The sequence below is a fragment of the Canis lupus genome, chromosome 3 (assembly GCF_011100685.1).
Source record: "Canis lupus familiaris isolate Mischka breed German Shepherd chromosome 3, alternate assembly UU_Cfam_GSD_1.0, whole genome shotgun sequence".
NCBI classification, from domain to species: Eukaryota; Metazoa; Chordata; class Mammalia; order Carnivora; family Canidae; genus Canis; species Canis lupus.
Genome location: NC_049224.1, coordinates 91877542 through 91905317, shown reverse-complemented (window position 1 = coordinate 91905317; position 27776 = coordinate 91877542). Strand labels below are relative to the sequence as shown.

The 27776-nt window shown below is 45.4% G+C and overlaps 2 protein-coding genes across 3 annotated transcripts in view; one reads left to right on the top strand and one right to left on the bottom strand.

Moving 5' to 3' along the window:
- NCAPG (non-SMC condensin I complex subunit G) overlaps window positions 1-18616 on the top strand; it is a 42895-nt gene extending 24279 nt beyond the window's left edge. The window contains exons 14-21 of the mRNA XM_038533608.1: window positions 774-1001; window positions 10888-11069; window positions 11364-11538; window positions 13405-13566; window positions 14012-14150; window positions 14554-14640; window positions 16140-16206; window positions 17143-18616. Of these exons, the coding sequence (XP_038389536.1) occupies window positions 774-1001; window positions 10888-11069; window positions 11364-11538; window positions 13405-13566; window positions 14012-14150; window positions 14554-14640; window positions 16140-16206; window positions 17143-17266 (1164 nt within the window). The 3' untranslated portion in view covers window positions 17267-18616. The remainder of the gene's footprint in view (window positions 1-773; window positions 1002-10887; window positions 11070-11363; window positions 11539-13404; window positions 13567-14011; window positions 14151-14553; window positions 14641-16139; window positions 16207-17142) is intronic.
- Window positions 18617-19450: 834 nt separating this feature from the next.
- LCORL (ligand dependent nuclear receptor corepressor like) overlaps window positions 19451-27776 on the bottom strand; it is a 150050-nt gene continuing 141724 nt past the window's right edge. The window contains exon 7 of one of the 2 annotated variants that reach the window (XM_038533603.1): window positions 19451-19912. In XM_038533603.1, coding sequence (XP_038389531.1) covers window positions 19732-19912 — 181 coding nt within the window. In that variant the 3' untranslated portion in view covers window positions 19451-19731. The remainder of the gene's footprint in view (window positions 19913-27776) is intronic. The other variant, XM_038533605.1, reaches the window with a different exon arrangement.

Below are 27776 nucleotides of genomic sequence, written 5' to 3'. Positions count from 1 at the left end.
AGTTGTTTATAAAGTTATTTTTAGGGCTATCAGAAGATTTTAGATTAAGGGAAAATAGCTATCTTTTGGGGGAAGTAAGATATTAGTTCTTTTGTAAATCAAGTTTTAGTAATAAAAATTGGTTCAAGACATGTATTCACAATAACTTGTTAGAAAGTCAAGAGAGGGAAATTCTTTTTTTTTTTTTTAAGATTTTATTTATTCATAGACACAGAGAGAGAGAGAGAGAGAGAGGCAGAGACACAGGCTGAGGGAGAGGGAGAAGCAGGCTCTACACAGGGAGCCCGACGTGGGACTCGATCCCGGGTCTCCAGGATCACACCCCAGGCTGCAGGCGGTGCCAAACCGCTGCGCCACCAGGGCTGCCCTAATTGGTTAGAATGTAATGTTTTGTCTTGATAAGATGGTGAGAAACAATTTGCATATAATTGAACAGTTTTTCTAGATCTTAAAAAGAATCATAGCCAATATATTCATTCTTTTTCAAATAAAAGGAATAAATAATATAATTCAGCCTGACTCTAGTTCTAGGAATTTTTTTGTACTAAAGGTGAACTTTTTCTGAATGAAATATAAGTGTGAATATAATGGTACAAATAAATAAAAATAATAACTTTAAAACAAATTTTAATTTCTGAAAAATGATGTTTCATGTGGACTTGAATGTTGGAAATGGAATAAGAAAATAAGATGTGTGTTAATTTTATGCCGCATACACAGAATGAAAAGTTTACTGAATTTACTTTTTTTTGGTGGGGGATGTTTGAATTTAGGTCTTACAAATTGATGATGTGACAATAAAAATAAGTGCTTTAAAGGCAGTCTTTGACCAACTAATGGCATTTGGGGTTGAGCCATTTAAAACTAAAAAAATCAAAGCCCTTCAAAGTGAAGATGCAGAAGTAAACAATGATGGAGACCAAGAGTTCAAAGAAGCTGAAGAAGAGACTGCCACAGTCAAGAATGTTCTGAAACTTCTTTCTGATTTCCTAGATAGTGAGGTAAGAAATAATCACAGCTCTGTTGTTACGAAATTTCTTTTTATTGTTTATTTTTATGCTCTATTCTTTTTTAGGCTGAAGTTTAAGTTTGACCAACATTTGAAGATTGTCTTTTAAATATAATTAAATTCCTCTTTCATCCTTAATATACTTTGTTTCTCACTGCCATATTGCATGTGCAGAAAATTGAAGTGTAAACAAAAATGACTATTGGAGGCTGTTCATTTTTTTTTTTTAAAGATTTTATTTATTTATTCATGAGAGACACACAGAGAGAGAGAGAGGCAGAGACACAGGCAGAGGGAGAAGCAGGCTCCATGCAGGGAGCCCGACGTGGGACTCGATCCCAGGACTCCAGGATCATGCCCTGGGCCAAAGGCAGATGCCCAACCACTGAGCCACCCAGGGATCCCTGTTCAATTTTTTTTTTTTTAATTTTTATTTATTATTTATGATAGTCACAGAGAGAGAGAGAGGCAGAGACACAGGCAGAGGGAGAAGCAGGCTCCATGCACTGGGAGCCCAACGCGGGATTCGATCCCGGGTCTCCAGGATCGCGCCCTGGGCCAAAGGCAGGCGCCAAACCGCTGCGCCACCCAGGGATCCCTCATTTTTTTTTTTTTTTTTCCATCTTTTCCCATGTCTTTGTGATTTATGATTTAAAAATTATCAACTTTTTTTTTTTAAGATTTATTTATTCATGAGAGACCCAGAGAGAGAGGCAGAGACACAGAAGGAGAAGCAGGCTCCAGGCTCCGTGTGAGGAGTCTGATCTGGGACTCAATCTCAGGACCCTGGGGTCATGACCTGGGCCGAAGGCAGATGCTCAACCTCTGAGCCCCCCCATGCATTCCCTTCAGGAGTCTGAAGAAACAATTTAAAATAATTTTACATTGGGTTGGTGGAAGGTCTGAGATAGGATATGGGATTAGATTTTTTTTTCTTCAAGTACTCTTGAGCTACATTTTTATAGCATATGTAAACAATTAAAAAATCTTTATCTTGACTTTTTTTTCTTGAGGTGAAATATTGATACAAACATTTTTGAAGTGGACAATTGGCATTTAGTACCCTCACCATGTAATGTAACTGCCACCTCTAATTTGAAAACATTTCCCTTATCCCCAAAGGAAGAACTGTGTCCATTGAGCAGTTGCTCCCTACTTCCCCTGCTGCCTGCTTCTGACAGTGACCAGTATGCCTTTTGTTTCTGTGGATTTAACTATTCTGGATGTTTCACACAAATACAGTCATATAGTATGTGACGTTGTGTCTGCTTTGTTTCACTTAGCGTATTTTCGAGGCTCATTCATGTTGTAGCTTTTATCAGTACTTTTTCCTTCTTATGGCAGCAGGATCTCTCATTTTGTGTATAGATCACAACTTGTTTAGCCATTGATCCATTGAGAGATATTTGGGCTGTTTCCGTCTTTTGTCTGTTGGGTATAGTGCTGTTAGGAACATGCATGGACGTGTAGTTGTCTGTTTTTTGGGGGTATATACCTAGGAAGGGGTTACTGGGCCATATGGAAGTTTTTTTTTTTTTAATGATTCACCCCCAATCCAGTTAATTAACATATCCCAAAAATTCACCTATTATTTTAGTGAGAACATTTAGTTCTACTCTCCTAGCAAAGTTCAGTTATACAGTATACTGTTAACTAAATATAGTGTTAATTAAAATCACCGTGTTTTACATTATTAGGTCTCCAGAATTTATTTTTAAAGAATTTGTAACTGAAAGTTTGTATCCTTTTACCAATGTCTCTGTATTTCTCCCCACTCCCCAATCCTGGCAGCTACTTTTCTACTCCATTTCTATGAGTTTTGACTTTTTTTTTTTTTTTTTTAAGATTCTACATGTAAAGTGATACCACGCAGTATTTGTTTTTGTCTGGTGATTTCACTTAGCACAGCGTCCATAAGGTTGCATTGTCCTACCATGTTGCAGATGATAGGATTTCTTTTTCTTACTTCCAAATATAGTGTGTGTGTGTGTGTGTACAAAGCATTTTCTTTATCCACTCATCAGTTGATGGACACTCGGACTGTTTCTAGAATTTGGCTACTATAGATAATGCTGCTCTAAGCATTGGGGAGCATGTATGCCTTTGAATTAGTAATTTTGTATTCTTTGGATAAATACCTAGTAGTGCAATTGCTGGATTGTAGGATAGTTCTATTTTTAACTTTTTGAGGAACCCCTTTACTGTTTTCCAGCATGGCTTGTACCAGTTTGCATTCCCACCAACAGTGCAAGAGGGTTTCCCTTTCTCCACATTCTTGCTGCCAACACCTATTATTTATTGGGTTATTTGGGGTTTTTTGCTATTGAGTTATTTGAGTTCCTTACATATTTGGAATATTAATTTGTTATTAAATACATAATTTGCAAATATTTTTTGCATATGTATGTTGCCTTTTCATTTTGTTGATGGTTTCCCTTGCTGTGCAGAGCTGTTCACTTTGATATAGTCCCGCTTATTTCTTTTTCCTAATGTTGACTTTGTTTTTGGTGTCAAATCCAAAAAATCAGTGAGACCTGTTTTCTTTAGGAGTTTTATGGTTTCATGTGATAATTCCTTTAACTTCTTTGAGTACCTGCCAAACTGTTTTTCACAGCAGTCAAACCATTTTACTTTTCTTGTTTTTTTAAAGATTTTATTTATTTATTCATGAGAATACGCAGAGAGGAGAGAGAGAGGCAGAGACACAGGCAGAGGGAGAAGCAGGCTCCATGCTGGGAGCTTTCCTTTGTCTTCTATTTTTTTGGACTAGTTTGAGATAAATAGGTAATAACTTTTCTTTAAATGTTTGGTAAAACTCACCTGTGGTAAATGGCCCTGAACTTGTTTGTTGGGAACTTTTTTTTTAATTGACTCAATTTCATTGCTGGTAATTGAGCCTTTCAAATTTTCTATTTATACCTGATTCAGTTTTGGGAGGTTACATATTTCTAGGAATTTATCTATTTTTTCTTAGTTGTCCAATTTTTTGGCATATAGTGTTTCATAATATTTTCTTACAATCTTTCATATTTCTGTGATGTCAGTTATTATTCTTTCATTTCTGATTTTGAGTCCTCTTTTTTTGATGAGTCTGGCTAAACAATTTGTCAATTTGGTTGATTTTTTTCAGGAATCAGCTCCTGGCTTCATTGTTCTATTAGTTTTTTAGTTTTTATTTCACTTATTTTTACTCTAATCTTTATTTTCTACCTTCTACTGGTTTTGGATTATGTTTATTCTTCTTTTTCTAGCTCCTTTATGTGTAAGTTCAAGTTGTTTGAGATTTTTCTGCCTTCTTGAGATGAGCCTGTATCGTGATAAACTTCCCTCTTAGAATAGCTTTTGCTGCATCCTAAAGATTTTTCTCATTTTCATGTCTATCCATTTTACTTTTTGATTTTTTGATTTCTTGGTTGCCTCCTTAATCGTTTACTAGCATGTTATTTGACCTCCATGCATTTGTGTTCTTTCCAGATTTTTTCTTGTGGTTGATTTCTAGTTTCACAGTGTTGTGGTTGGAAAAGATGCATGGTATGATTTTAGTCCTTTTGTTGAGATTTGTTTTGTTGGCTAAGGTGGCCTATTCTTGAGAACGGTCCATGTGCATTTGATAATTATTTTTTTTTAAAAGATTTTATTTATTTATTCATGAGACACACAGAGAGAGGGGCAGAGACACAGGCAGAGGGAGAAGCAGGCACCATGCAGGGAGCCCAACGTGGGAATCGATCCTGGGACCTCAGATCAGGCCCTGGGCCGGAGGCAGCGCTAACCAGCTGAGCCCCCGGGGCTAACAATGTATATTCTGCTGTTTTTTATTTTTTATTTTTTATTTGTTTATGATAGTCACAGAGAGAGAGAGAGAGAGAGGCAGAGACACAGGCAGAGGGAGAAGCAGGCTCCATGCACCGGGAGCCCGATGTGGGATTCGATTCCGGGTCTCCGGGATCGCGCCCTGGGCCAAAGGCAGGCGCCAAACCGCTGCGCCACCCAGGGATCCCATATTCTGCTGTTTTACGACAGAATGTTCTGAATATATGTTAGATCCATTTCATTTAATGCGTCATTGAAATATTTACAGTTGTTATATCTTCTTGTTGGATTGTTCCCTTATGATTATGTATTGTTTTTGTCTCCACTTAATTCTTTGTTTTAAAGTCTGTTTTGTCTGATACCTGTTTCTACCTCAGCCTTCTTCCCACTTCCATTTACAGATGAACGTTTTTCTGTCCCTCACTGTCACTCTTCATGTTCTTTAGGTCTGAAGTGAGTCTCCTGTAGCCAGCAGTGTTTTTTTTTTTTTTTTTTTAGAATTTATTTATGTATTTATTCATGAGAGAGAAGCAGAGACACAGGCAGAGGGAGAAGCAGGCTCCCTGCGGACTCTGGGATCACGCCCTGAGCCTAAGGCAGACAGATGCTCCACTGCTGAGCCACCCAGGCTTCCCACCAGCATTTTTTTTTTTTCTTTTTAAATCCATTCTGTTACTATGTCTTTTGATTGGAGCATTTAGTCCACTTACATTCAAAGTAATTATTGATAGGCATGTACTTACTGCTCTTCTGTTACTTGTTTTGTGGTTGTTTCTGTAGTTCTCTGTTCCTTTCTTGGTCTTTTCATTCACAGTTTGCTGGCTTTCTTTAGTGATACACCTGGATTCCTTCCTCTTTACTTACTGCGTATCTGTTACCGATTTTTGTCTTGTAACCATCAGATTTACATATAACATGGACAAAGCAATTTATATTAAGTTGATTGTCACTTCAGTTTGAATAATTTTATTTTATTTTTTAGATTTATTTATTTATTTATTCATGATAGACACAGAGAGAGAGAGAGAGGCAGAGACACAGGCAGAGGGAGAAGCAGGCTCCATGCGGGGAGTGCGATGCGGGACTCGATCCCGGGCCTCCAGGATCACGCCCTGGGCCGAAGGCAGGCGCTAAACCGCTGAGCCACCCAGGGATCCCCCAATAATTTTAAAAGTACTAAATTTCCCCTCCTCTCCCTGTATATTTTCGGTATATGATGTTATACTTTTTATCTTTACTTCTGTGAATTCCTTGACTGAGTTTTATAGGTATGCTTCATTTTACTTCTTTGTGTTCCCTAGTTTTCTTACTCCTGCTTACAGTGTTTCTTTTCCACTAAAAGAATCCCCTGTAACATTTCTCATATTTATTTATTTATTTATTTATTTATTTATTTATTTCAGAAAGAGAGCATGAGAGGGAGGGGAAGGGCGTAGGGAAAGGCAGAGGATCTCAGGCAGACACCCATGCTAAGCGTGGAGCCAGATGCAGGGCTTGATTCCACAGCCCTGAGATCCTGACCTGAGCTGAAAACCAAGAGTCAGGCACTCAACTGACTGAGCCCCCCAGGTGCCCTACTACTTCTTGCCGATTTAATTACTCCGCGTCTTGGTGTGGACTTCCCTGGGTTGATTCTGCTAGGGGCTTTCTGTGCCTCCTATCCAGATTTCTATTTCCTTTTCCAGTTTTGGGAAGTTTTCAGCTGCTATTTATTCAAATGAGATTTCTTTCCTCTTTTCTCTCTCTTCTTTTGAAGTCCCTATAATGCAAATGGTATCATGTTGATGGCATCTCCTATGCGTGTTATGCACTTTCCTTTCGTGGCTGAGCTGTGTTTGCCTTTAGTCCAGTCATCTGCAGTGGCTCACTTTGCCTGTTGTTGGCAAGCTTTAGTCCCTATATTTTAGTGGGCCAGTCTAGGGAGGGCCACTTTAAGCTTGATTGGGTCAGACTGAGTGTCGGAGATGTGGTCACAACAAACTGAAAGGGCTCTTTTGGTGTTGCCCCCTGGGAAGCTTTCATTGGTAGGCAGGACTGGCTGTCAGATTAGGTGTCTTGCCTTCACCCCACTGCTTTGGCTGCTTTGGGGAATTCCTGCTGTGTCTGGGTTGGAGGGGGCAGCTCTGGAGAATTCAGGAGTGGGCTGTGCGGTTGGCAAGGTAGGTGGAAAGTGTTCATCCTGGGCTGATTCCCTGAAGTGTTAGGTATATAAGTTGGGGAGCCAGGGAGGGCAAGGGCACCTGCCAGGTCTTTTGTTCTTGGAGAAGTCTCCTAAAGATCCCCGTCCTTCTAGCACACATTCTCAGATTAGTAAATAAATCTTCCCGTATACCCCTGGCCTTTTTCAAAGGACCACCTCTGTGCTGTATCTTTGCAGGATTGTTTGTTAAGCTGTCTCCTTAAGGGCAGAGACCGAGTTTCCTATCTCCATGTGTCTTTCCCAGAGCCTCATTGGCTGATTTTCTTAAAGCTCTGGGTGTCAAGCCCCACTGATGATAAGAATTCACAGTGTTAAGCCTTCTGGTTTTCAAAACCGTATGTTCCAGGGATTCATCTTCGCAGTGCAGGTCTCTCCTGTGCCTGGGGTGGGGAGGGTCTGCCCCCTCTCCTCTGTCCAGTGGCTGCAGTGCCCCTTCTTCCTGTGGACAGTCTCGTGTGTCTGTGGAGAGTCTGTCCTGGCTTATTTACACTGATGTGGGTGTTACCCTAGATACATCCATGGGAGGAGATGAGCTCAGGGTACTCCTCCTCCATCTTCCTGGAAGTCCCAAGTTTTTTTGTTTTGTTTTGTTTTAAAGTGGGCATTTACTGCTATAAATTTCCCTGTGAATGCCGCTTTTGTTGCACTTCGTAAGTTTTGGGGTTTTGTATTTTTCATTTTAGTTCATTTTCTAAGTGTTTTCTATATTTCCTTTTGTTTGATATTGTCTTTGGTTTGTTGGTGTATAACAAGTATATTGTTTACACATATTTGTGAATACAGTCTTGTATTGCTGTCTAGGTATAATCTCTTGTGGTTAGAGAAGATACTTTGATGTTTTCATTTTTAAAAAATTTATTTTGAGTTGTTTTTGGCCTAACATGAGTGTCAATCCATGAGGATATTCCACGTGCCCTGTAGAAGAAAGTGTATTCTATAGTGAGGTGGAGTGGACGGCATGTTTGGTGGGTCTGGTTGGTCTGCAGTGTTGGTCAAGTCCTCTCTTTCCTTACTGATCTGCCTGGGTGTTCTGTCCATTACACAGAGCTCTTCAGTTATTATTATTATTGAGCTATTTCTTCCTGCATTTCTGCCAAAGCTTGTTTTATGTATTTTGAGGCTCTGTTGTTTGTCTATACTTTTGTCTTTTTGATGAATTAACCTTTTTAATATAAGTATTTATTGTTCTTTGTCTCTTTTAACAGTTTTTTACTTAATCACATTTTGATTGCAAAATTATGGTGATCGGTCCTTATCAGTGATTTAGGAGTAAATAAATTAAACTCACCAGTCAAGGGACGCCTGGGTCGCTCAGTGGTTAAAGCGTCTGCCCTTGGCTCAGGGCGTGATCCTGGAGACCCTGGATGAGTCCCATATCAGGCTCCCTGCAGGGAGCCTGCTTCTCCCTCTTCCTGTGTCTCTGCTGCTCTCTCTCTCTCTGTGTCTCTCATGAATAAATAAATCTTAAACAAAACAAAACAAAACAAAAACCTCACCAGTCAAAAGGCAGATGTTGACTTTTTAAATTTTAATATTCAAGCGATATACTAATCTCCTGTTGGGAATTACCCAGTGCTATGGGCTTGCTAACATGCCATTGGTAGAAAATGAGTGAATAGTAAAACTGTGTGACAAAGGAATGAAGGTTTCCAATAGTGCTGGTACCTTAATCTCTTTCTGGCTAAACTGGATTCTGTGATTTTGACTTCATTTTTGTTATCACTACTAAACAAAATCTGACTTACTTTACTGCCCTTTGGGCCATAATAAGAATTTTTTTTTATATGCTTTAAAGACTTGCAGTTCTCACTTCATATTCCTCACATTTAACTTCAGATGGATCACTATTGCTATCAGGAAAGTATGTCGTAAACATTTTAAAAAGATGGGGAGCATGCAACCTTGGGAGTTACTGACTTGCACATTTGTGTTCTGGTTGCATTTGTGTGAATTTTCAATAAGGTGTTTATGGTCTCTGGCTTTTTCCTCATCTGCCAAATGGGGATGTTGATGCCTATTCATTGGATGGTTCTTCAGTTAAGTGAACAAATACTTGAGGGCAAATTATGTGCCAGTCACTTTACGTTGAGGGTACAGCACTGAGTGGAACAAAGTTTCTGCCCTCATGGTTGTTGTGAGCTACAAATAGTTAGTGCCAGTGCCCAGCGCTTATTAATCTTGTTGACCTCTAAATCTTTGTTTTGAAAAAATTTTTGAAATAGTTCTTGTATTTTCTCATCCGTTGTTTTTACTTCTATTTAGACTTTTATTTTACATTCGTAGATTATAATCTGCAAAGATAATTTTCCTTAAATCTCATTTAAGTATTAATTTCTCTACCATTTCTAAAACCTTAAGTGGTTCCACATCCTGCTTCACTACAGTTGAATTTCTTTGCCGGATTTTCAGGATCTCTGTCATGTGATCATTGAACAAATTTACTGTTTATCAGTAATAATATAAATAATAACTGATATTTGCTTTGTTTTTTTTTTTAAAGATTTATTTATTTATGATAGAGAGAGAGAGAGAGAGAGAGGCAGAGACACAGGAGGAGGGAGAAGCAGGCTCCATGCCGGGAGCAGGATGCGGGACTCGATCCCGGGACTCCAGGATCGCACCCTGGGCCAAAGGCAGGCGCTAAACCGTTGAGCCACCCAGGGATCCCCAATAACTGATATTTGTTGAGGATTTACTAAATGGATAGCACTTTAGAAAAAAAGATTTTATTTATTCAAGAGAGAGCAAGAGAGCAGGAGGAGAGAGAGGGATAAGCAGACTCCTGGTGAGCACCAAGGTGGATATGGGGCTTGATTTCAGGACCCTAAGATCATGACCTGAGCTGAAACCCAAGAGTCAGGTGCTTAACCGACTGAGCCACCCATGCGCCTCTACGTGGGTAGAACTTGTAAGAGTTTTATTTGTAGTTTTTCTTTATCCTTGTAACTGTAATTTTATCACCCTTTTTTTTTTTTTTTTTAATAAAAAAGTGAGATACATGGGGGACCTGGGTGGCTCAGTCAGTTGAGCATCTGAGTTTTGATTTCGGCTCAGGTCATGGTCTCAGGATCATGGGATCGAGCCCCACGTTGGGACGCCACAGTCAGCAGGGAGTCTGCTTGAGATTCCCTCCCTCTGCCCCTTACACCATTCACGCGTGCACTCTCTCTAAAATATGTAAATCTTCAAGAAAAAAATGGGGTACAAAGTTAATATGCACAGGATCATGCAGCCAGGAAGTGTTAGAGGCTTGACTTTAAAAATTCATTCGGTCACAATGACTAGTACTTTCAGTTACCTGCCTTTAGGCCTGTGCCTCCATTTGAATGTCACTGTATCTTCTCTCCATTTTCTTCTCTAAGGTTTGCTTTGATTAGTCTTTCTGGGAATAACTGTGCACGGGAACACCTATTCACAGTTCCCCTTTATTCACATACATTGTCCCTATCCCCTCAGGAGCTTCCCTTTACAGGCCACCTCCCTCTGACGGCAGGGGTTATTACTAGTGTTTTCTGGATCTTACATCATGAGAAGCATGTAATACAGGCTCTTTGACTTTTGTTTTCACGGTACTTAAAAGGTCGTTTGGTTCTTTTTTTTTTTTTTTTTTTTTTTCCGTTTTTCTTGTTTGTTTGTTTCTGTTTGGTTCTTCTAAAGAATTTTAAGGGAGTTATAGTTTTCTTAGCTAGACTAATAATTTATCACATAGCCTTAACCTAAAATCTTTTTATGTGTCTTTAACGAATTCACAGTATGAGTGATTTTTTGATAGTTCATAGAAAAATATTATACGACAGGCTGCCTTGTAAGGCTTAAAAAGGAAATACAAATTAAAATTTCTTTTAATGAAAGTCATTTTTAATAGGTGCCTGAACTCAGGACAGGAGCTGCAGAAGGACTAGCCAAGCTGATGTTCTCGGGGCTTTTGGTCAGCAGCAGGATTCTTTCTCGTCTTATCTTGTTATGGTACAATCCTGTGACTGAAGAGGACGTTCGGCTTCGACATTGCCTGGGCGTGTTCTTCCCCATGTTTGCTTATGCGAGCAGGTATTTGGTTATAGTGATCATCAGAATCTGAGTTGAAGTTCAATTCAGGCTCCCCATGAGTCCTATCTATAAATACAAGTTTCTTTTTTTCAGTGGTTAGTGATAAAAATGTGAACTTAATTAGATTTTATTTACCTGAATTATTTGTCTCTTTCCTCGATGAAAATATACTGTTATCTTGATGGGGTGAATTTTATACTTTTTTGTTGTTTGTTCTTTTTTTGTTTGTTTTGTTTTTTTGAGAATCATATGCCTTTTCTTTGCTCACAAATTTTTCAAATTGTTTTTCAATAGGACTAATCAGGAATGTTTTGAAGAAGCCTTTCTTCCAACTCTGCAAACACTGGCCAGTGCTCCTGCATCTTCTCCTTTAGCTGAAGTAGATATCACTAATGTTGCTGAGTTATTTGTAGATTTGACAAGACCAAGTGGATTAAATCCTCAGGCCAAGAATTCACAAGATTACCAGGTGGGTGAGGAAGTTAGTCTATGGATAGTAAGGATAATGCCTGTCATGGAGGTAACTGTTTTTGATGAAATAATCCTTTTCATAGGTTCTTTGACACAGAGAGAAGCCACATTTTGATCTTGAGAGTTCTGGTGTATATGGTGGCATATAAACACAAAGTAAGAAAAAGACCTTTTGGGAAATGTGATAATCATATAAAGATAGAAGTAGTCAATGCTAGCGTTTTTGCTACTGAAATTCAGAACTTGCCAAAAATCACTTTCACTACCCCTTCCCGACCTAGCGCTGGCTGTTAAACAGTCTGAAAAATGTCCTGTATTTATTTAGGACTCATTGAGTCTTCCTTCAAATGTTGGGTTATACCTGCTATATTTCTGATACAAGGAAGGAGAATCGAAAGAATGAAGCTCACCTCAAGCTTATTTTTGTTTTTAATTCAAAGAAGATAAATTAGCTGCAAACTTTCCCATAAATTAAATTTAAGCTAGGTTTTTAATCCTTTAATATAATTAAATCAGATTTGTTACCATATTGAAAGTTAATGTGTTGTTAATGAGTTCAGATGCTAGCTAATTAAGTTGAAAGTATTGCTTTTTAATTTTTTTTTTTTTTTTTTTTTGCTTTTTAATTTTAATTGATATTTAGTGACTTCATATTCCTTTCACATCATTATGTTTTATGTTCTTGGAAAGAAGATTACAAAGGTTATTAAGGCAAAGTATAGTAAGGGTAGGTGATAGGGCGACTAAGTGCTTTAGGACTTTAGAAGAAGGCAGGTATCATGGGGTGGGTGGGGGTGAAGAGTACAGCATCAGTAGTAAAATTCAGTTCGGTCTTGTTGGGATTTGGACAGTGGTTTGGGTAGAGCGAGAAAGACTAGATAAAAGTGATTAAATGTAGCTGGTTGCCCAAGTCATGCTGGGAGTTGTGGAGGAATCATTCTGGCTGAGGAGCCAGGATGGCCCTGTTGAGGGACAGAGCATTAAGGTTAGTAGGGAACGGGGAGTTGGCCATATTTGCCATAACGATGTTGGGAATATATATTGAAAGGCTTAATGGGATGAAAGTTACCTATTAGGAAAATCAATTTGATCAGTATTGTTAGATGAGGTGAACTGGTGAGAGGAATAGAAAATATTAATAAAGAGAGGAATTGGAAATCTTTAAGATTTTTAAGAGATAAAAGCTTGTAGAAAAAGAATAATAGCAGCAATAGAAAGTAGAAAGAAAAGAATAGTAGGTATTGACATGGAAAAAAATCACGAGTATAAAAGACATGCAGAAAGAGCCTAGAGAGGCAAGAAGGATAGAGTCCAACCAGGATAACCCTAAGGTCCTGAGTATGGGTCAGAGAAGACTCCGAAGAAGCTGTTGACATCGTTCAATTGCAGAGTTTTCTCACGATCGGCATCCTGCAGGAGCGAGGGAAGTAGGCTGAGGCAGGGGAGGAACCTGGGCCCCAGGTCATCCCCCAGGAAGTTCTTGAACCGGGATAGTGCTTTGAGTCGTCCAGAACCAAGAGAAGGCTGGGCTGTTAAACCTGCATCTTTTCCAGCCATTGAACATGGACTAGGAATATGACGGGGCCCCGCTGTCTTCAGCCTGGATCAGTTCTGCACCTGAGAACTTTTAGCCTCCAGAACTCTGTCATGAAGGGGGCGGGTCTGGACCTTGTACCACAGGAGCCTCTGTAAGAAGAGGGAGAGTTCAGTTTGGGAGGAATATGTTAAATTTGGTCCTAGACATCTTGCGTTTGAGATGATGGCAAGAAAGTTGGAAATGTTTGTTAGATGTGTAGGAACTATATTGTAATGGTGGATATTCCAATATTCCAATTTACAAAGACTTTTCTCTTGACTTTTCTAGGCCTTATCTGTTCATGACAATTTGGCTATAAAAATTTGCAATGAGATCTTAACATGTCCATGTTCACCAGAAATTCGAGTCTATACGAAAGCCTTGAGTTCTTTAGAACTCAGTAGCAATCTTGGTCAAGATCTTTTGGTTCTGTTGAATGAAATTCTGGAGGTAAAGTAGTTTCTAAATACTCTATAAATGCTGCATGAATTTTTTATCAAAGTAGAATTTATGTGGTTGTATTAAATTATTGTATTAAATACATTACATGGTTGTATTAAATTATACATATGTTGGCAAATTGCTTATTTGAAGTAAATAGGGACCCCCGGGTGCCTCAGCAGTTGAGCATCTGCCTTGGACTCAGGTTGTGACCCCGGGGTTCTGGGATCGAGTCCCACATCGGGCTCCCTGCATGGAGCCTGCTTCTACTTCTTCCTGTGTCTCTGCTTCTCTCAGAAATAAAATCATTGAAAAAAAAAAAAAAAGTAAATATTTTACAAATTAAATAGAATTTTTTAAGAGTTTTAAAATAATGTGATATCCATATATATCATTTTTGAAAGAACATTGGAAAATGCTACATTAAAAATGTTAATGATATTTTCTTTTATAGCAAGTAAAAGATAGGACATGTCTGAGAGCTCTGGAGAAAATCAAGATTCAGTTTGAAAAAGGAAATAAAGAGTTTGATGACCAGGCAGAAGCAGCACAGGATGACAACGTGACTATGACTCCTTTCCAAGTTGAAGATGGTAATTGCATACTAACCTGAGGATTTTAAGATTCTGTCCTTTTCATCTTAATGAGGCACATTATTTTCTCCTCTCACATGTGGTGGTTGGATTTCAGAAATGAAAAAAATGTTTCTAATTTAATTGCCTTGGAAAACATACTGCTGATAAGTGTTTATTCTACTTTCATAGGTCTTTTTTATGTGTACATTTTTCATCATATAACCACGCATACATACTGTCTTAGTTTCGTTTGCTTTCCAATATTCACATTTCTTGGAACACTGATCTATGATAATTTTCAATAGCTGCTAATGATACTGGTTGTCCTTTCTGTTTTATGAAAAATCAACTTGGAAAGACCATTTAAAATATTTAATGCAGTTTTAAAAAATTTACATTGTTGCATTATTTCCTTTAATAGAAAAAAGTAAAGAAGCATGTAAAACTTCTCTCAGGGATGTAAAAGCAACCGGAGCATCAAAATCCACTCAGCAAAAGACTAACAGAGGTAGTGTATGGATCTTTATAATAAAACTTTTCAATTTTGTTTTCCAATGAAATACTGACTTTGCAAGTGTCCTTGTAGATAAAGAGTTTTAAATGTCTCAGTATCTTTAACTTTATTTTCAGTTCTTTAAGCTGATACTGCGTTTTGCTTTGTGTCTGAAAGATTCTAGTACCAGTGTTGCTCCAAGTGCTTTTGATTGAAAGTGATAACGACGCAGTGTATCATATTGCCAAGGACTGTTTGAGTTGAATTAAGATTTTTTTTTTTAATCAGATGATCAGTGATGATTTTATATTATCGTTTGTATTCTGTCCTTTATATGATTAAGCATTTTTGAAAAACCTTTTATCCCTGTAATACTTGTCTGGGCTTCTGTTTTCCCTTTTCCCCATTTTCTTTCATAATTTCTCAACATCATCTATTTCCCAAGGGATATCCAACAATAGGGGATTTGTTGGAATAAAGTAAATGTTGACTATTAGGGGATCACTTGGAAAAAAATCTGAAATTCAACATCTTTTTATTGTTTTATTATTATTACAAAAGCAGTTCATGCTTATTACAGAAGAATCAGAAAATACATGCAAGCAAACTAATATAAAGAACGTTAATAATCCCACCCACAAGCCACTCATTATTTTAATTCTTAGAAAACAATTTTGAGGCCCTTTCCTGTGCAGATTTAATTTTTTTCTAAATGGAATCTGGCCATAATATTTTTGTAGCCAATCACTTATTTAAATGCTTATTGTCGGGTGTTGTTACAGATTAGTCCCATATTGTTGGATGTTTTCCTGGGGCTAGCTGCATTATAAGCAATTATGTAAGGTTTTGGAGAAAAACAGTAAGTTTCACATGAATCCATAGGTTATGTAAATTTCAACCAAATGTTCCTTCTGAGAAATTTGATCAGGTTCTTAACATAAATGAGGAGCATCACAGGCTAAATTTGTCTTAATTTTGGAAGTTTCTAGCAAGTAGAATTTTTATAACCTTCAGCATATTGTTAAAAGGTGTAGCTTTTATACAAATGATGTTTTACGACACATATTTGAATTGGCCACGTATATGTTTGAATATTTTACAAGAAGCCATTACCTTACTGATTACAGTTCTTTCTTCCGGGCCTATTGATGGGCTTTCCCCGCCTTTCTCACCTTAATTTTCATTAGTTTCTCCATACACCATGTGCTATAGCTGTAATAGAAGTACTTCTCTTTCCATACCATGTTTTTCACATTCTTCTTTCTCCCAAATATATTTAACTAAAATCTGCCTCCTTATAATTTTTTTCCATATTTTCCCTTGCCTGTTATCCAAGCTTACGAACGAAATGAATAGTTGGTTAGAAACTAGGAAAAAAAAAAAGAAAAGAAAAGAAACTAGGGAGAAATGCGTTGCAGAGGGAAAAGAAAGGATTTGGGTAGCCCGGAACATAGATTAGAAACACTAAGCAATTGCGGATAAATTTTGATCATGAATTATACACTGTCTTGAAGGGCAGAGAAAAAGGACAGCCTCGACTAGGAACAGGAGACGCCGGGCTGCGGAGGTTGACTCTGAGAGGTATGCCGTGCACATCTAGAAAATGTAGAGGCTTTTTGTTGTTGTGGTTCTAGTAAATAGAGAAGAAATTGTAGTTTGCTTCCACTGTGAAAGAGCGAAACTCCTATGTAGTAAGATACTCAGTGAAAACTGTAAATAGCAAGGTTGTGGGTATAGAGAGTCTAAAATTCCATTATCAAGAGCCTTTGACCTCCCATGTCTTGTGTGCTTTTCCAGGTGGGCAGCCCTTAGTCCTGGGTGGTCGTCTTGAATATGTCCTTTCAGTTTATATTTCCTGATCTAATCACGTGATTGTATGTGTATGGCTCCTCCCTTCTTGAATTAGCAAGCTCTTAGGATTTAGATCTGGGTTCTTGACCTTTATAAGCAGGATTATTCTATCATTGTAACTTGATTATATTTGTGGCATAGTGTTAGTTTTAGGTTCTGCCAAGTAAGCCACTGTTGTGAGCTGTAAGTTTATAGCTCTCTCATTCGTCTATTGGAAAAATCGTACTGTGTGTATTTTCCGTTATGTAACTTTAGGTTAAGTTTTGACTAAATTTAAAATGTTTGGGAAACTTGCTGTTTATAAACAGTGTTTTAAGAATATGTTGCTTAATAAGAGAACTTAAAATGTTTTTTCACTTGGAGTTGTCCTCCAAAATTCTTTTGGGCAGTTGTTCCTGTTTAATCACACACCTCATTACAAAATTTTGTTGTTTTGCCTTATAACACCAGGTTCCATATAGAGAGACAAAGCAGTTAGCTAGGTTTTCCGTGATTTACTTGGCAGGATAGCAGGATAGTTAGTCTTTTTTTTTTTTGGTTTTCGTTTTAAACTTAGTAGAATCAGGATTCAATTACACGCTGATAAATGACAGAAACAAAAAGTTTTATTGATAAACTTGTTTTAAAGCTTGTATTTAAATTGGTGTATTTTCAACATCTATTTAGTGATCCTGAAATTCCAGAGCCAGAATCAGAAATGAAGATGAGATTGCCAAGACGAGCCAAAACAGCAGCACTAGAAAAAAGTAAACTGAACCTTGAACAGTTTCTCAATGAAGAAATAAGTTAGAGGAGATGATGGAGGTGAAGTCCTTTTAACCGTGTCCTTTCAAAGTACGTTCAGGTCTCTACTTAAGTTACCCTTGTATCAAAATTAGAAAATGTATTTCTGATGTCTTGTAAGATTTTGTGCGGTGTGAGTCCACATTACAGTGGCCTGTACTGAAGCAGGACAGCGCCTGGCCCTGAGCTCCCAGAAGCCTGCGTCAGTGCCGTGGGAGCAGCCACATGTGGGGTGGGCCTAGGAACCTGCTCCGGACCCGGCTGCTCAGGCCGTGCGTGCGCCCTCACGTTCTGGACCGCCTCTCGGTGTCGCTAGCTCTAGTAGCTGCATCTGAGAAGCTCGCAACTTCGATGGGGCGTGTGTACCCAGCATAGATGGACACGCTTCAGGGCACGTTTAGAAAGGGACATCTATCTCCAGGGCAAACGAAGTAGCACACACTGGCTCGAAGGGGCTGACTGTCAGGGAGGGGGGCTAGGACAGTGAACCCAGAGTCGCCAGCCATCTAGGTTGAATGGTTCTTTTGATGATTTTTGTGGTTAAGAACTAAGAACATTTTGGCTGTGCTACCTGAATGGGTAATTTCTCTTCTCACCATATCTGCATACAGGAGCCCTCGTTTGCTTAAGTTTCTGATGGTGTTTCTTGGGTTAGGGAGATGTTCACATATACATATACAATTACATATATATATATATATATATATTAATTTTAGTAATCTCTACACCAGTGTGGGGCCTGAACTCATGACCCCAAGATCAAGAGTCTCAGGCGCTCCTGACTGAGCCAGCCGGGCGCCCCCACATAAATACATATTCATTAGGGGTTGCTTGCTTTGTTTCTGGCGTGACAATACTTGCTGTGGATAACAGGACAGTTCTAGCGGGACCGTGTGACAGGAAGTCCTTTATGAACTGGCTTAGGAGCGCGGTCTTCACTGTCAGTTTCATGTTTCTCCCCAAATTGGCACTCCCCTGACTTGTGGAAGTCCACCTACGAACTCCGTCCTCTGTCCTTCTGCAACACTCAGCAAAACATGTTTTCTTACCCCTTTCATTACCTTTTCTCTTGGATTATCCAGAATAGAAATGTCCTAACATTGGATCTGTTTTCGTAGTAATTGTGCTTTTTACGATTTAGGCCATTTATTTGAGGTGATGTTCTAAGATAGAGCTAAATTAAGATCGTTTGTGCTTTTTAGAACCCAATTGCCGTATTATATACATATATGTGCTTTGTAAAACTCGGAAATACAAAAGGAGTCTGAACGATACCAAGTAAGAATGCTTGTTAAGCAAAGGAAAAGGCAGATGTGGTGGTGGCGTAAAACAATAAAACACAGGTGCCTGTCTTTCATTCTGTTGGCTCTGTGTCTTCCTGTGCTTCAGATTCCTCGCGTAAGTCTCCTTTTGTTAAATCCCTGTCACTTTAAAAATAGCTTGGGGGTGGGGGTGGGAGAACCAGGACCCAGAGTGTCCACAGAATGTGCTGTGACAACGGGTTTGGAAACCCCGCCAACTACGTCCCTGACCCCGCAGCCGGCGGCGCCGAGGGACGGAGCCGCGCTCGTGCGCCCCGCGGGCCAACGTACCAAAGCTTTTGTTCTCGGCCCGGGAAGAATGAAGCTAAGCACCGAACCTTTAGTCTTCTCACTGCCCACGTTAGACACAGTCGCGTAGCCGTTGCTGAAGCTGTGCTTTTGCACTATTGTAGTTTAAGGTAAGGAGTAGTGTCCTGATGTAGAAGGACATTTTACACTTAAATGGCTAAAGTACAATAAAATCAACAGATGTAAATCCATTTACCATTTTTCATTCAAAACTGGTAACTTACACGGCCCAGTAACGTGTGTGGGGGCCCAGCCTTGCCAGGGAGCCAACCTGCAGCCGCGCCGCTGACCTCGCAGCCCGTGGGTCCCCTGGGTTGAAGGGCGCAGACGGCTGGTCAGCTCAGGCCCGCCTGCCAGTGGAAACCTGCTGCTGGACGGTAAGCTGTGGTGCGTTTCTCTGCACGTGTGGGACTTGCAAAGAGACTTCTGGGCGGTACCTTTGCCTTTTACCAGTTTGCTTCGAGGTAGTTGGTATCCACCTGTATACACTGTTCATGGGTCAGGTCATCATCACAAATCTTTACAATACTAGCTTTCTAAATCACATAATGCAGTATATATTAAAACTTTGTGCACAGAAATAAAACCAGGGACAATTATGTATTTAAACTGAGGGCATAAAAAATTCACAAAATACCATTAAAAAGAGAAACATCAAAATCCATTTGTACTGCAAAATTCCACAACGGTCTGATGTAAACGGTAAAAAAAAAAAAAAAAATGAAATACAAGGAATATAATCAAAATGATTAATGCTAATGATTTAATATAAAGACATCACAGGACTAGAAATAGTTCAAGATCAATTGATAAATGCAGGGTATTGATGTACAAAATAAGGACAGTGCAAGAGGAGCTGAATCTACTTCTCTTCACTTTTGAGATTTTGGTTATGGGCCGTACAGCTCGCTAGGGACGCTGCTGTCAGACTCAGATTCCATTCAATGGGACGAGTAAGGCACATCTTAATGGGGCTCAGGGGGCCACTTGCTGTATTCCCATCGGACAAATTCAATTGCTCATCAGTTTTCATTTGTAGCACGCTGGAAGAAAAAGTGTACAGCGTTTTAGTTTTACGACTTCAAAGGAATGATCAACCTTGTAAAAGAAAGTTCAGGTTACGGCGCGGCCTGCGGCGGCGTCCAACACCCGCGCTCCGCCCGCGCCGCGTCCGCTGGGGGCGCCCCTCCCCCCTCCCCCTCCCCCTCCCCCTCCCCCTCCCCGGGACGCTCGCAGCCCCTCGTCCCTCCGAGAGCCGGAGCTGGGAGCACGGGGAGCGCGTCGGCCTGAGCAGCGGCCCTGTTCGGAGCCGGACCCCCCGCGGGTTTGGCGCAGGTTCCCGCCGCTCAGTGCGCGCAGGCCGAGGCCCGACGGCCTCACGACGGCCCCTAGGTCCGCGGCGCCGGGGCCAGCGGGCGCCTCCTCCCGGCTGCGGGGCCTGCGCCTGCTCCCGCACCCACGGCCCGCGGGGCTCGCACCTCGACCCGCCCCCCTGGCGTCCGCCCAGGCTCCATCCGCGGGAGGCGGCGGCGGCCCGCGGCAGCCGGGCGGGCGTCCGTGCCCCGTGGACAGTCCCTGTCCCGCGGCTCTTCTCTTTGGGCTGCGCCGTGCGCGGCTCCCGGGCGCCATCTAGGGCGACGAGGCACGTGCCCGCGCAGCCGGGCGCCCCTGAAATGTTGTGGATGCGCTTCGCGAACTTTTTATTTTGCAGGTTTTAAAGATGAAAGTCCGAGACTCCGGGATGTGCCTGTGTCGCCGACCGGCCGTGTAGGGCTGCCGTCTAGGAGCAGGGTAAACTGAGTCACGGGGCGCGCGGGGCACAAGGGCGCTCGCACCGCCACGCACCGACCCCCGCGCACTTCCGCGAACCCAGCAGCAGGTTCCAGCGCTGCCCCCTGGAGGCCGTGGCGAGTCGCGGCCGCAGCAGCCGCAGCCCCGGCGGGACCCCGCCGCGACCAGTGGCCGCCTGCCCCTCCCCCTCCCCCTCCCGCCCTCCCCTCCCCTCCCCCCGTAAACGCACCCCGCCTGTGGGCGAGTAACGGCTCTCGCAGCGGACTCCCCGCCGCTCCCCTGACCCCGGCAAGGCCCCCCCACCCCCACCCACACCCCCAGGGCCCCCCGCGTCGGAGGCCGAGGCAGGCGGCGGGCGGGACGGCGCAGCCCTTCCCAGGGGCGCGGGGCTCTGCCCCTTGGGGCTCCCGAGCAGGGCGGCTGCCCCCGGCCCCGCCCCCGCCCGTCCCGCGTCCGGGTGACCCCGCGTCCAGGTGACGTCCACGAGCCCGGCAGGTGGAGGCAGGACCCTGGCGCTCCCGCTGCCCGCAGGTGGAGGTGCTGGGGCGCACCTGGCCCCGGGAGCCCCCGACCCCGGGACCGCCCTCGGCCCGTCCGGGTCCGCGCCCTCCTCCAAACGCCCTGGCTGTGCTCGGGAGACCGAAGGCCCCACCGCTTCCCTCCCCGCTCCTTGCCTGCCCGCCGGGTCCCCACGCTCCCGCACCCCCGACGGCAGGCCCCGCGCGCGCCTCGCCCCCTTCCTCGGGCAGGACGCCGTGGCGGGGCCGCCCCAGGTCCCGGACTGCATCACCCGGAGCCAGGTCGCCCCGCTTGCCCTCCTCCCGCTAAAGCACGAGCTGCCGGGGGCTCCTCCTGCACAGCTGCCAGGAGGCCAAATAGACCTCCTGCCCCCGGCCCTGAAGCAACGGGGACCAGACGCGGACCAGACGCGCCTCTCACTTTGAACGACTTAGAAAGTAGACAAAAATCCATGGGATGCACAGATGGATCCATAAACACTATACTGTGGAGCCCAATGCCGGGCTTGAACTCATGACCCTGAGCATCAAGACCTGAGCTGAAATGGAGTCAGATGCTTAACTGACCAAGCCCCCATGGGCCCCTGGAATATTAAGGCCACGGACAAAAGACCGTGCAGGATGATAAGGATCCCCGAAAGGAGGGAAGCCCTGAGAGTCGCTCTGCTTACTGCCGAAGAGTTTCTAGGCTGCAGTAGAGAGAGGGCCCCAAAGGGGCTTGCAAACCTTCCTGAGCTGACAGGACAGTTTGTGGGTGAGGGAGCCCAAGGCAACCAGAAGCCGTGGCTCGGAGCACGGGAGACAGAGCTGCGCAGAGAAGGCTCCACGGATCTGCACTGGTTTCCCCGAATCTGTAGATAAATCCTGATCAGTGCGTGAACGTTTCCAAGGCCGTGAAAACCCCCCCTGAACAGGATCAGGCGGACACTCGCTAGAAGCCGCGTGGGACGGGATAGGGTCTGTGTTCCCACCAGCAAGAATGGGACACCCCTGACACACCGCAGGAGGTAATTATCGGGAGGGCCTCACCTTGGGGCAAAATCAGCCCTACAGCAAGACCTCTCCTCCTCAGCACCACTGACGTCGGGGCCTAGTGATTATCATGGGGAGCCACAGACCGTAGAAGGTTTAGTGGGGTCCCCGACCTCTACCCGCCAAGTGTGACGGTCCAAGGTGTTTCTGTGCATCACCAAAAATTCTCCACTGGACATCACCAGTTGAGAACCACTGTCCTATGCTGAAGGCTGTTCCAACTCTGCCTACCAATGCCCGAAACAAGATTTGAAAGAATAAAACGTTTTCTTAATAAGCTAATGGTGTCTCAGAACAGAGCCACAAAACGCTGAAGGCCTTGCAAAAACAAACAAGCAACCACCCACCCCCAGCACAGAATGTAAAATCTACAATGTCTAGCATCCAATCTAAAATTACTGGGTCTGCAAAAAACAGGAAAACAAAAAATGAGAAAAACCAATCAATAGGAACTGGTAAATAACACAGATTGTAAAACTAGCACACCAGGATGTTTACCCAGGTGCTTTCAAAGAGCTGAGGAAAGCATGAGCATGAGGAGGAGAAAGACAATAGTTTCCAAGAGATTAAACTTAAATCTCAAGATGAAAATCCAATTTCTGAAATTAGATGCTAATGCTAAATATCATGGGTTTATTAACAGCATACTGGACAATCCAAAGAAAAGGTTATCAAGCTTAAAAGCAGAAATAGCATAATCCAAAATGAAACAGCAAAGTAAACAAAAATGAATAGGTACCAGTGATCCACGTGACAAAATACACGTGGTTGGAATCCCCTCGGGAGGGGAAAGAGGGACAGAAACATTTTAAGAAAATAGGGCTGAAAGATTTCCATATGTGATAAAAACAATCCCCTCATACCCAAGTAGTTAAAAAAAAAAAAAAAAAAACTCCAAATAGAAAAAAGATGAAGGCAACAATGCCAAACCCATTTATAATCAAAGTGCTGATAACCAGTGATAAAATCTTATAAGCAACTGGAGGAGGAAGCAAAACCCAGAACATACAGAGTAGCAAGTATAATAGTGCCCGCGGACTTCTCTGCACGACAGTGGAGCAACGGCTGCAAAGTCCTAGAAGAAACCTATGGTCAAATCTGAGTTTCATATCCAGCTAAAATAGCTTTCAAACACAAAAGTTGGGGGGAAAGTGAAATAAAGACTTTCACAAAAAATGGCAGGGCTGGGTGGATTAAACAGCAAGCCCGCACCACAAGAGATGCTAAAGGAAGTTACTCAGGCAGAAGTAGAACGGCATCGATAGAAACCTGGATTTGTACAAAACAGTGAAATGTGCCAGAAATGAAAAATTCATGCGGAAAATACTTTTCCTAGTTTATTTTTTTAAAGATTTATTTATTTATGATAGACATAGAGAGGGAGGCAGAGACAGGAGGAGGGAGGAGCAGGCTCCATGCAGGGAGCCCGACGGGGTACTTGATCCCGGGACCCCAGGATCGTGTTCTGGGCCAAAGGCAGGCGCTGAACTGCTGAGCCACCCAGGGATCCCCACTTTTCCTATTTTAAGAATCTCTTTGAACCACTATGAAAAGGAGAAACAGCAACAACACATTGGGAAGATTATACCATTTATAGAAGCAAAATATATGTCAATAAGAACAGCGCAGAGGCCTGCGGGGAGGCCATGCAAATGTCCTGTAAGTTCTTGGACTAAAGGTGAGGTGGTGTAGCCACCGGAGCTCAGACGTGCAGGGCAAGCCCACGGCGAGAACTTCTTAAGAAACCGATTAAGGGATGAAATAGAATAAAAAAGTAGGAAGTAAATAATAGATGGGACGAATAGAAAGTAGAGAGTGGGGTGGCTGTCATCAAAAAGACCAGAAATAACAAGTGTCGGTGAAGATGTGGGGAAAGGGCAGCCTTGCTACTCTCGGTGGGTGGGTGTGCCCCCTGCGGAAAACAGTGCGACGTGGGGGGGGCGGGGGTGTGACGTGGGGGGCGGGGGGTAGGGGGCCTGCAAGGCTGTGACACCGGAAGAGCCTGGGCCTGGCCGCGGTGGGCAAACCCCAGTCGTGCGGAGACCGGACTCGGGAAACGCCTTACAGATGTGCCCTCCCCCACATCGGAACAGCACCCACGGCGCCCACTGCGCCCCCAGCACCCCTGGTGCCCCCAGAGCCCCATGGTCCCCCCACCCCCTGCTCCCCTGCACCCCCAGCTCCCCCAGCGCCCCAAGCCCCATGCTCCCCCCATAGCCCCTGCTCCCCTGCACCCCCAGCTCCCCCAGCACCCCCGGCGCCCCCCGTGCCCCAGCATCCCCCTGCTCCCCCAGCACCCCGCCCCCCCGCACCCTCCACACCCCCACGCCCCCAGCATCCTGGCTCCCCCCACGCTGCCCCCCCTCCGCAGGTCCGGGTCCAGGGAGCTGGAACACCAGGAGCCAGGAGGACCCTGCACTGCGGCTGGGGGCTCCCGGGGCTCCCCCCCATTCTACCGACGGGGTCACGAACTTTCTCCACAAAGGCCACGGGGTACGCCAGCTCTGCCCAGGGAAGTGAGGGACGGGCGGCCGGGCCAGACGGCCCAGTTTAGAGAACTGGTTCTGTGTGCGAAACCAGCTCTGCAGCAGGCCCTTCCTCTAGGAGGGAGACGCGACCTCTGCCAAGTGAGAGCGTGTTGCCAAAGCAAAACAAGAAGCCGCAGTAGTTTTACAGGTTCCCCGAGTTCCCGGCGACTCTAACGTGCAACACAAAGCCTCGGGGATCAAAACCAAGAGCGTCCCGCTTATTCGACCACAGTTTGTGGACTACATTGGATGCTTTTCCATGAAAGACGAGGGACAACTGGTGAAGTAGAATATTGTGAAAAACGCGGTAACGGCTGACAAAGCAAGAGCACATCCACGAAAATTTCAAGAAAAAAGCACCAAACTTGGGATCGTGCAAGTAGCTGCTGCGTATTTTAATAAAGCACCGCAGGAAGGCGAGGACTGCTGCAGGGCCCAAGCCCTTCCCCTAACTCCGCTCCTGTGAAGGTCATGCTGGTGGGGAGCAAAACTCAGTCGTGGACAGAATGGATTTTTATCAAAAATTCCTGATTTCATCAGAATGCTTCAAGTGACCCGAGGTTTCACAGGCCCACCGGGCCCTGGCGGTCAGCGAGGCGGCGCCGCGAGGTCCGAATGGAAAGGGCGCCGAGGAGCCGAGTCATTGCCCCGCGAGCGCCCGTGCGCAGCGGCGCGGGGCACCCCGGGGGCGGGGGCTGCAGGAGCCCGGGCTCCGGGAGGTCGGCGTGCGCCGGGGCCTGCTCGGCTCCCCCGGTCCTGAGCCGCCCCCGCCCCCCCCGCCCCCCCCCGACCCAAGGAGGAGCCGCGCAACCGCCGGGCGGCCGTCACGGGCTGCAGGTGCGCGGCGCGGTCCTCCACGGCGACACCTGCCCGTCGGCCTCGGCCGCGGCGACCGGGTCCCAGGGCGCATCGGGTGCGCACACGAGCCTGTGCTTGGGGTCGCGGCCTTGTCTGCGGGGCTCGGGGCGTCGCGGGGGCTGCAGGGCCGCCCCAGCGGGACCTGCACGGAGCCGCGCTCCGGGGCCGCTCCGCAGTGGGGCCAGGAAGCCGGCTGCGCGGGGCGGGGGTGCCGGGGCCTCGGCGGCCACGACGCGTCGTCCGGAGCGTTTCTGTCGCCGCGAAGCCTGGAGAATCGGCTGCTCTCCCCGCGGTCCGTCACCCGCTCACCCCGCGCCGGAGCCACGCGGCCTGCCCCGCCCGAGCGTCCCCTCCGGGGGGCGGCGGGGGCGGGGGCAGCCCCGCGCGTGGGCCCGAGTCCGGGGTGGAACCGGGTGTCTTCGGGCCTTCGGGGGGCAGGAGACAGCGGGCCCGACCCGCCGCCCGAACCCGGCTCGGAGCCGCAATCCGGGCCCTGCGCTGCCCCGGCGGCGCCCCCGTTGCGGCCGGACACGCGGGGACACGAGCCCCGGCCCGCTCTCGGCGCAGGCCGCCCTCCGGCCCCGACCCAGCCCGGCCACGCGGGGAACCTCCCCGCGGCTGCCCCGGACTCGCGGCGCCGATGCCCCGAGGTCCCGCCTCTGCGTTTCCAACAGTCACCGGCCACCTCCCGAGCGCCCCTCCCCGAACCTGCGCCCGGCGCCGCCGCCACCGCCACGGACGGGTCTCCCGCCCCTTGGCCCCCTCCCCCCCCCCGACCCCCCTGCCCGCGGTCCGGAAACGCCGCGACGCCCCTTTCGCTCCCGCCGCGGTGGTCCTCCTCCCCCCGCTCCTCCCCCTCCCCTCCCCCTCCCCCCTCCTGCCCCCTCCCCCCTCTCCTTTCCCCCACCTCCTCCCCCTCCTCCCCTCCCCCTCCTGCCCCCTCCCTCCCTCTCCCTCCTCCCCCTCCCTCCCCTCCCTCCTCCCCCTCCCCTCCCCCTCCCTCCTCTCCTCCCCCTCCCTCCTCCTCTCCCCTCCTCCTCCCCCTCCCTCCTCCTCTCCCCTCCTTCTCCTCCCCTCCCTCCTCCCCTCCCCCCTTCCTCCTCCCCTCCCTCCCCCCTCTCCTTTCCCCCCTCTCCTCCCCCTCCTCCTCCGGCCCGCCCGCCCGCGCTCGGTCTCCGGCCCCACAGCCACCCTCCGCATCACGACGATCACCTCTTAACCGTCTCCAGGCTTATCCGACCTGTCATCAACCGCCTTCACCGCTGTTCCATCCCTTCTTGGAACCGCTTCCTTGTCTCCACCCTCCCGCCTTCCTCTATCTGCCTCACTGCGCTTCTGTGCACATCCCCCGTCCCCCGTTTTTTTTTTTTTTTTGAAGATTTCATCCATTTATTTTAGAGACGGCGCCCCTGAGCGCAGAGGCACAGACCTCAGGCCCCCGGGGCTTGAGCTCACGACGCGGAGACCAGGACCTGAGCCCAGACCAACCAAGAGCTGCTGCTCAACCAACTAGACGACCCAGGCGCCCCTGTGCACCTCCCCCCGCCCCATATCCTCGGGGCCCTGCGATCCCAGGCTCTTCCCATTTTACACTAAGCCATCTATTCCACTCTCATGGGTTCAATTTGTGGACCCCAAAATCTCAGCCTCTTTCCCGAGCAACAAACCCGTATTACCTAAAGCTGATCTCTAACAAGACACGTTTAAAATGCACGCGTCCACTTACACGCAGATTTCCCCCCATAAACATTCGCACGATATTGTAAATGTATTTTTTCTTCCTCATGATTTTCTTATTAAAATTTTCTTTTCTCCAGCTTTATTGTAAGAATACTGCACAGGGTACATACGACAGAAAATACCTGCTAACTGTCCACACTCTCAGCAAGGCTTCCCGTCAACAGGCTATTGGCACTGAAGTTTTTAGGGAGTCAGAGTCGTTTGCAGATTTTCTACTACACGGGGGTTCGGCACCCCTAGACTGCACTGTCCAAGGGTCCACGGTGATTGCGTCATGAGCATCTGTTCTCGGACATCCCAAATTCCCTATGCCTGAATGTTCTCTCGTATCTCAGTGAACCTAGATGTTCAAGCCCAAACCTGGACATCACCCTTTATTGCTCCTCCTCTAACATATCGGATCCCACTTCCTGGGCCTCTGTCAAACGTGCCTGTTCTTC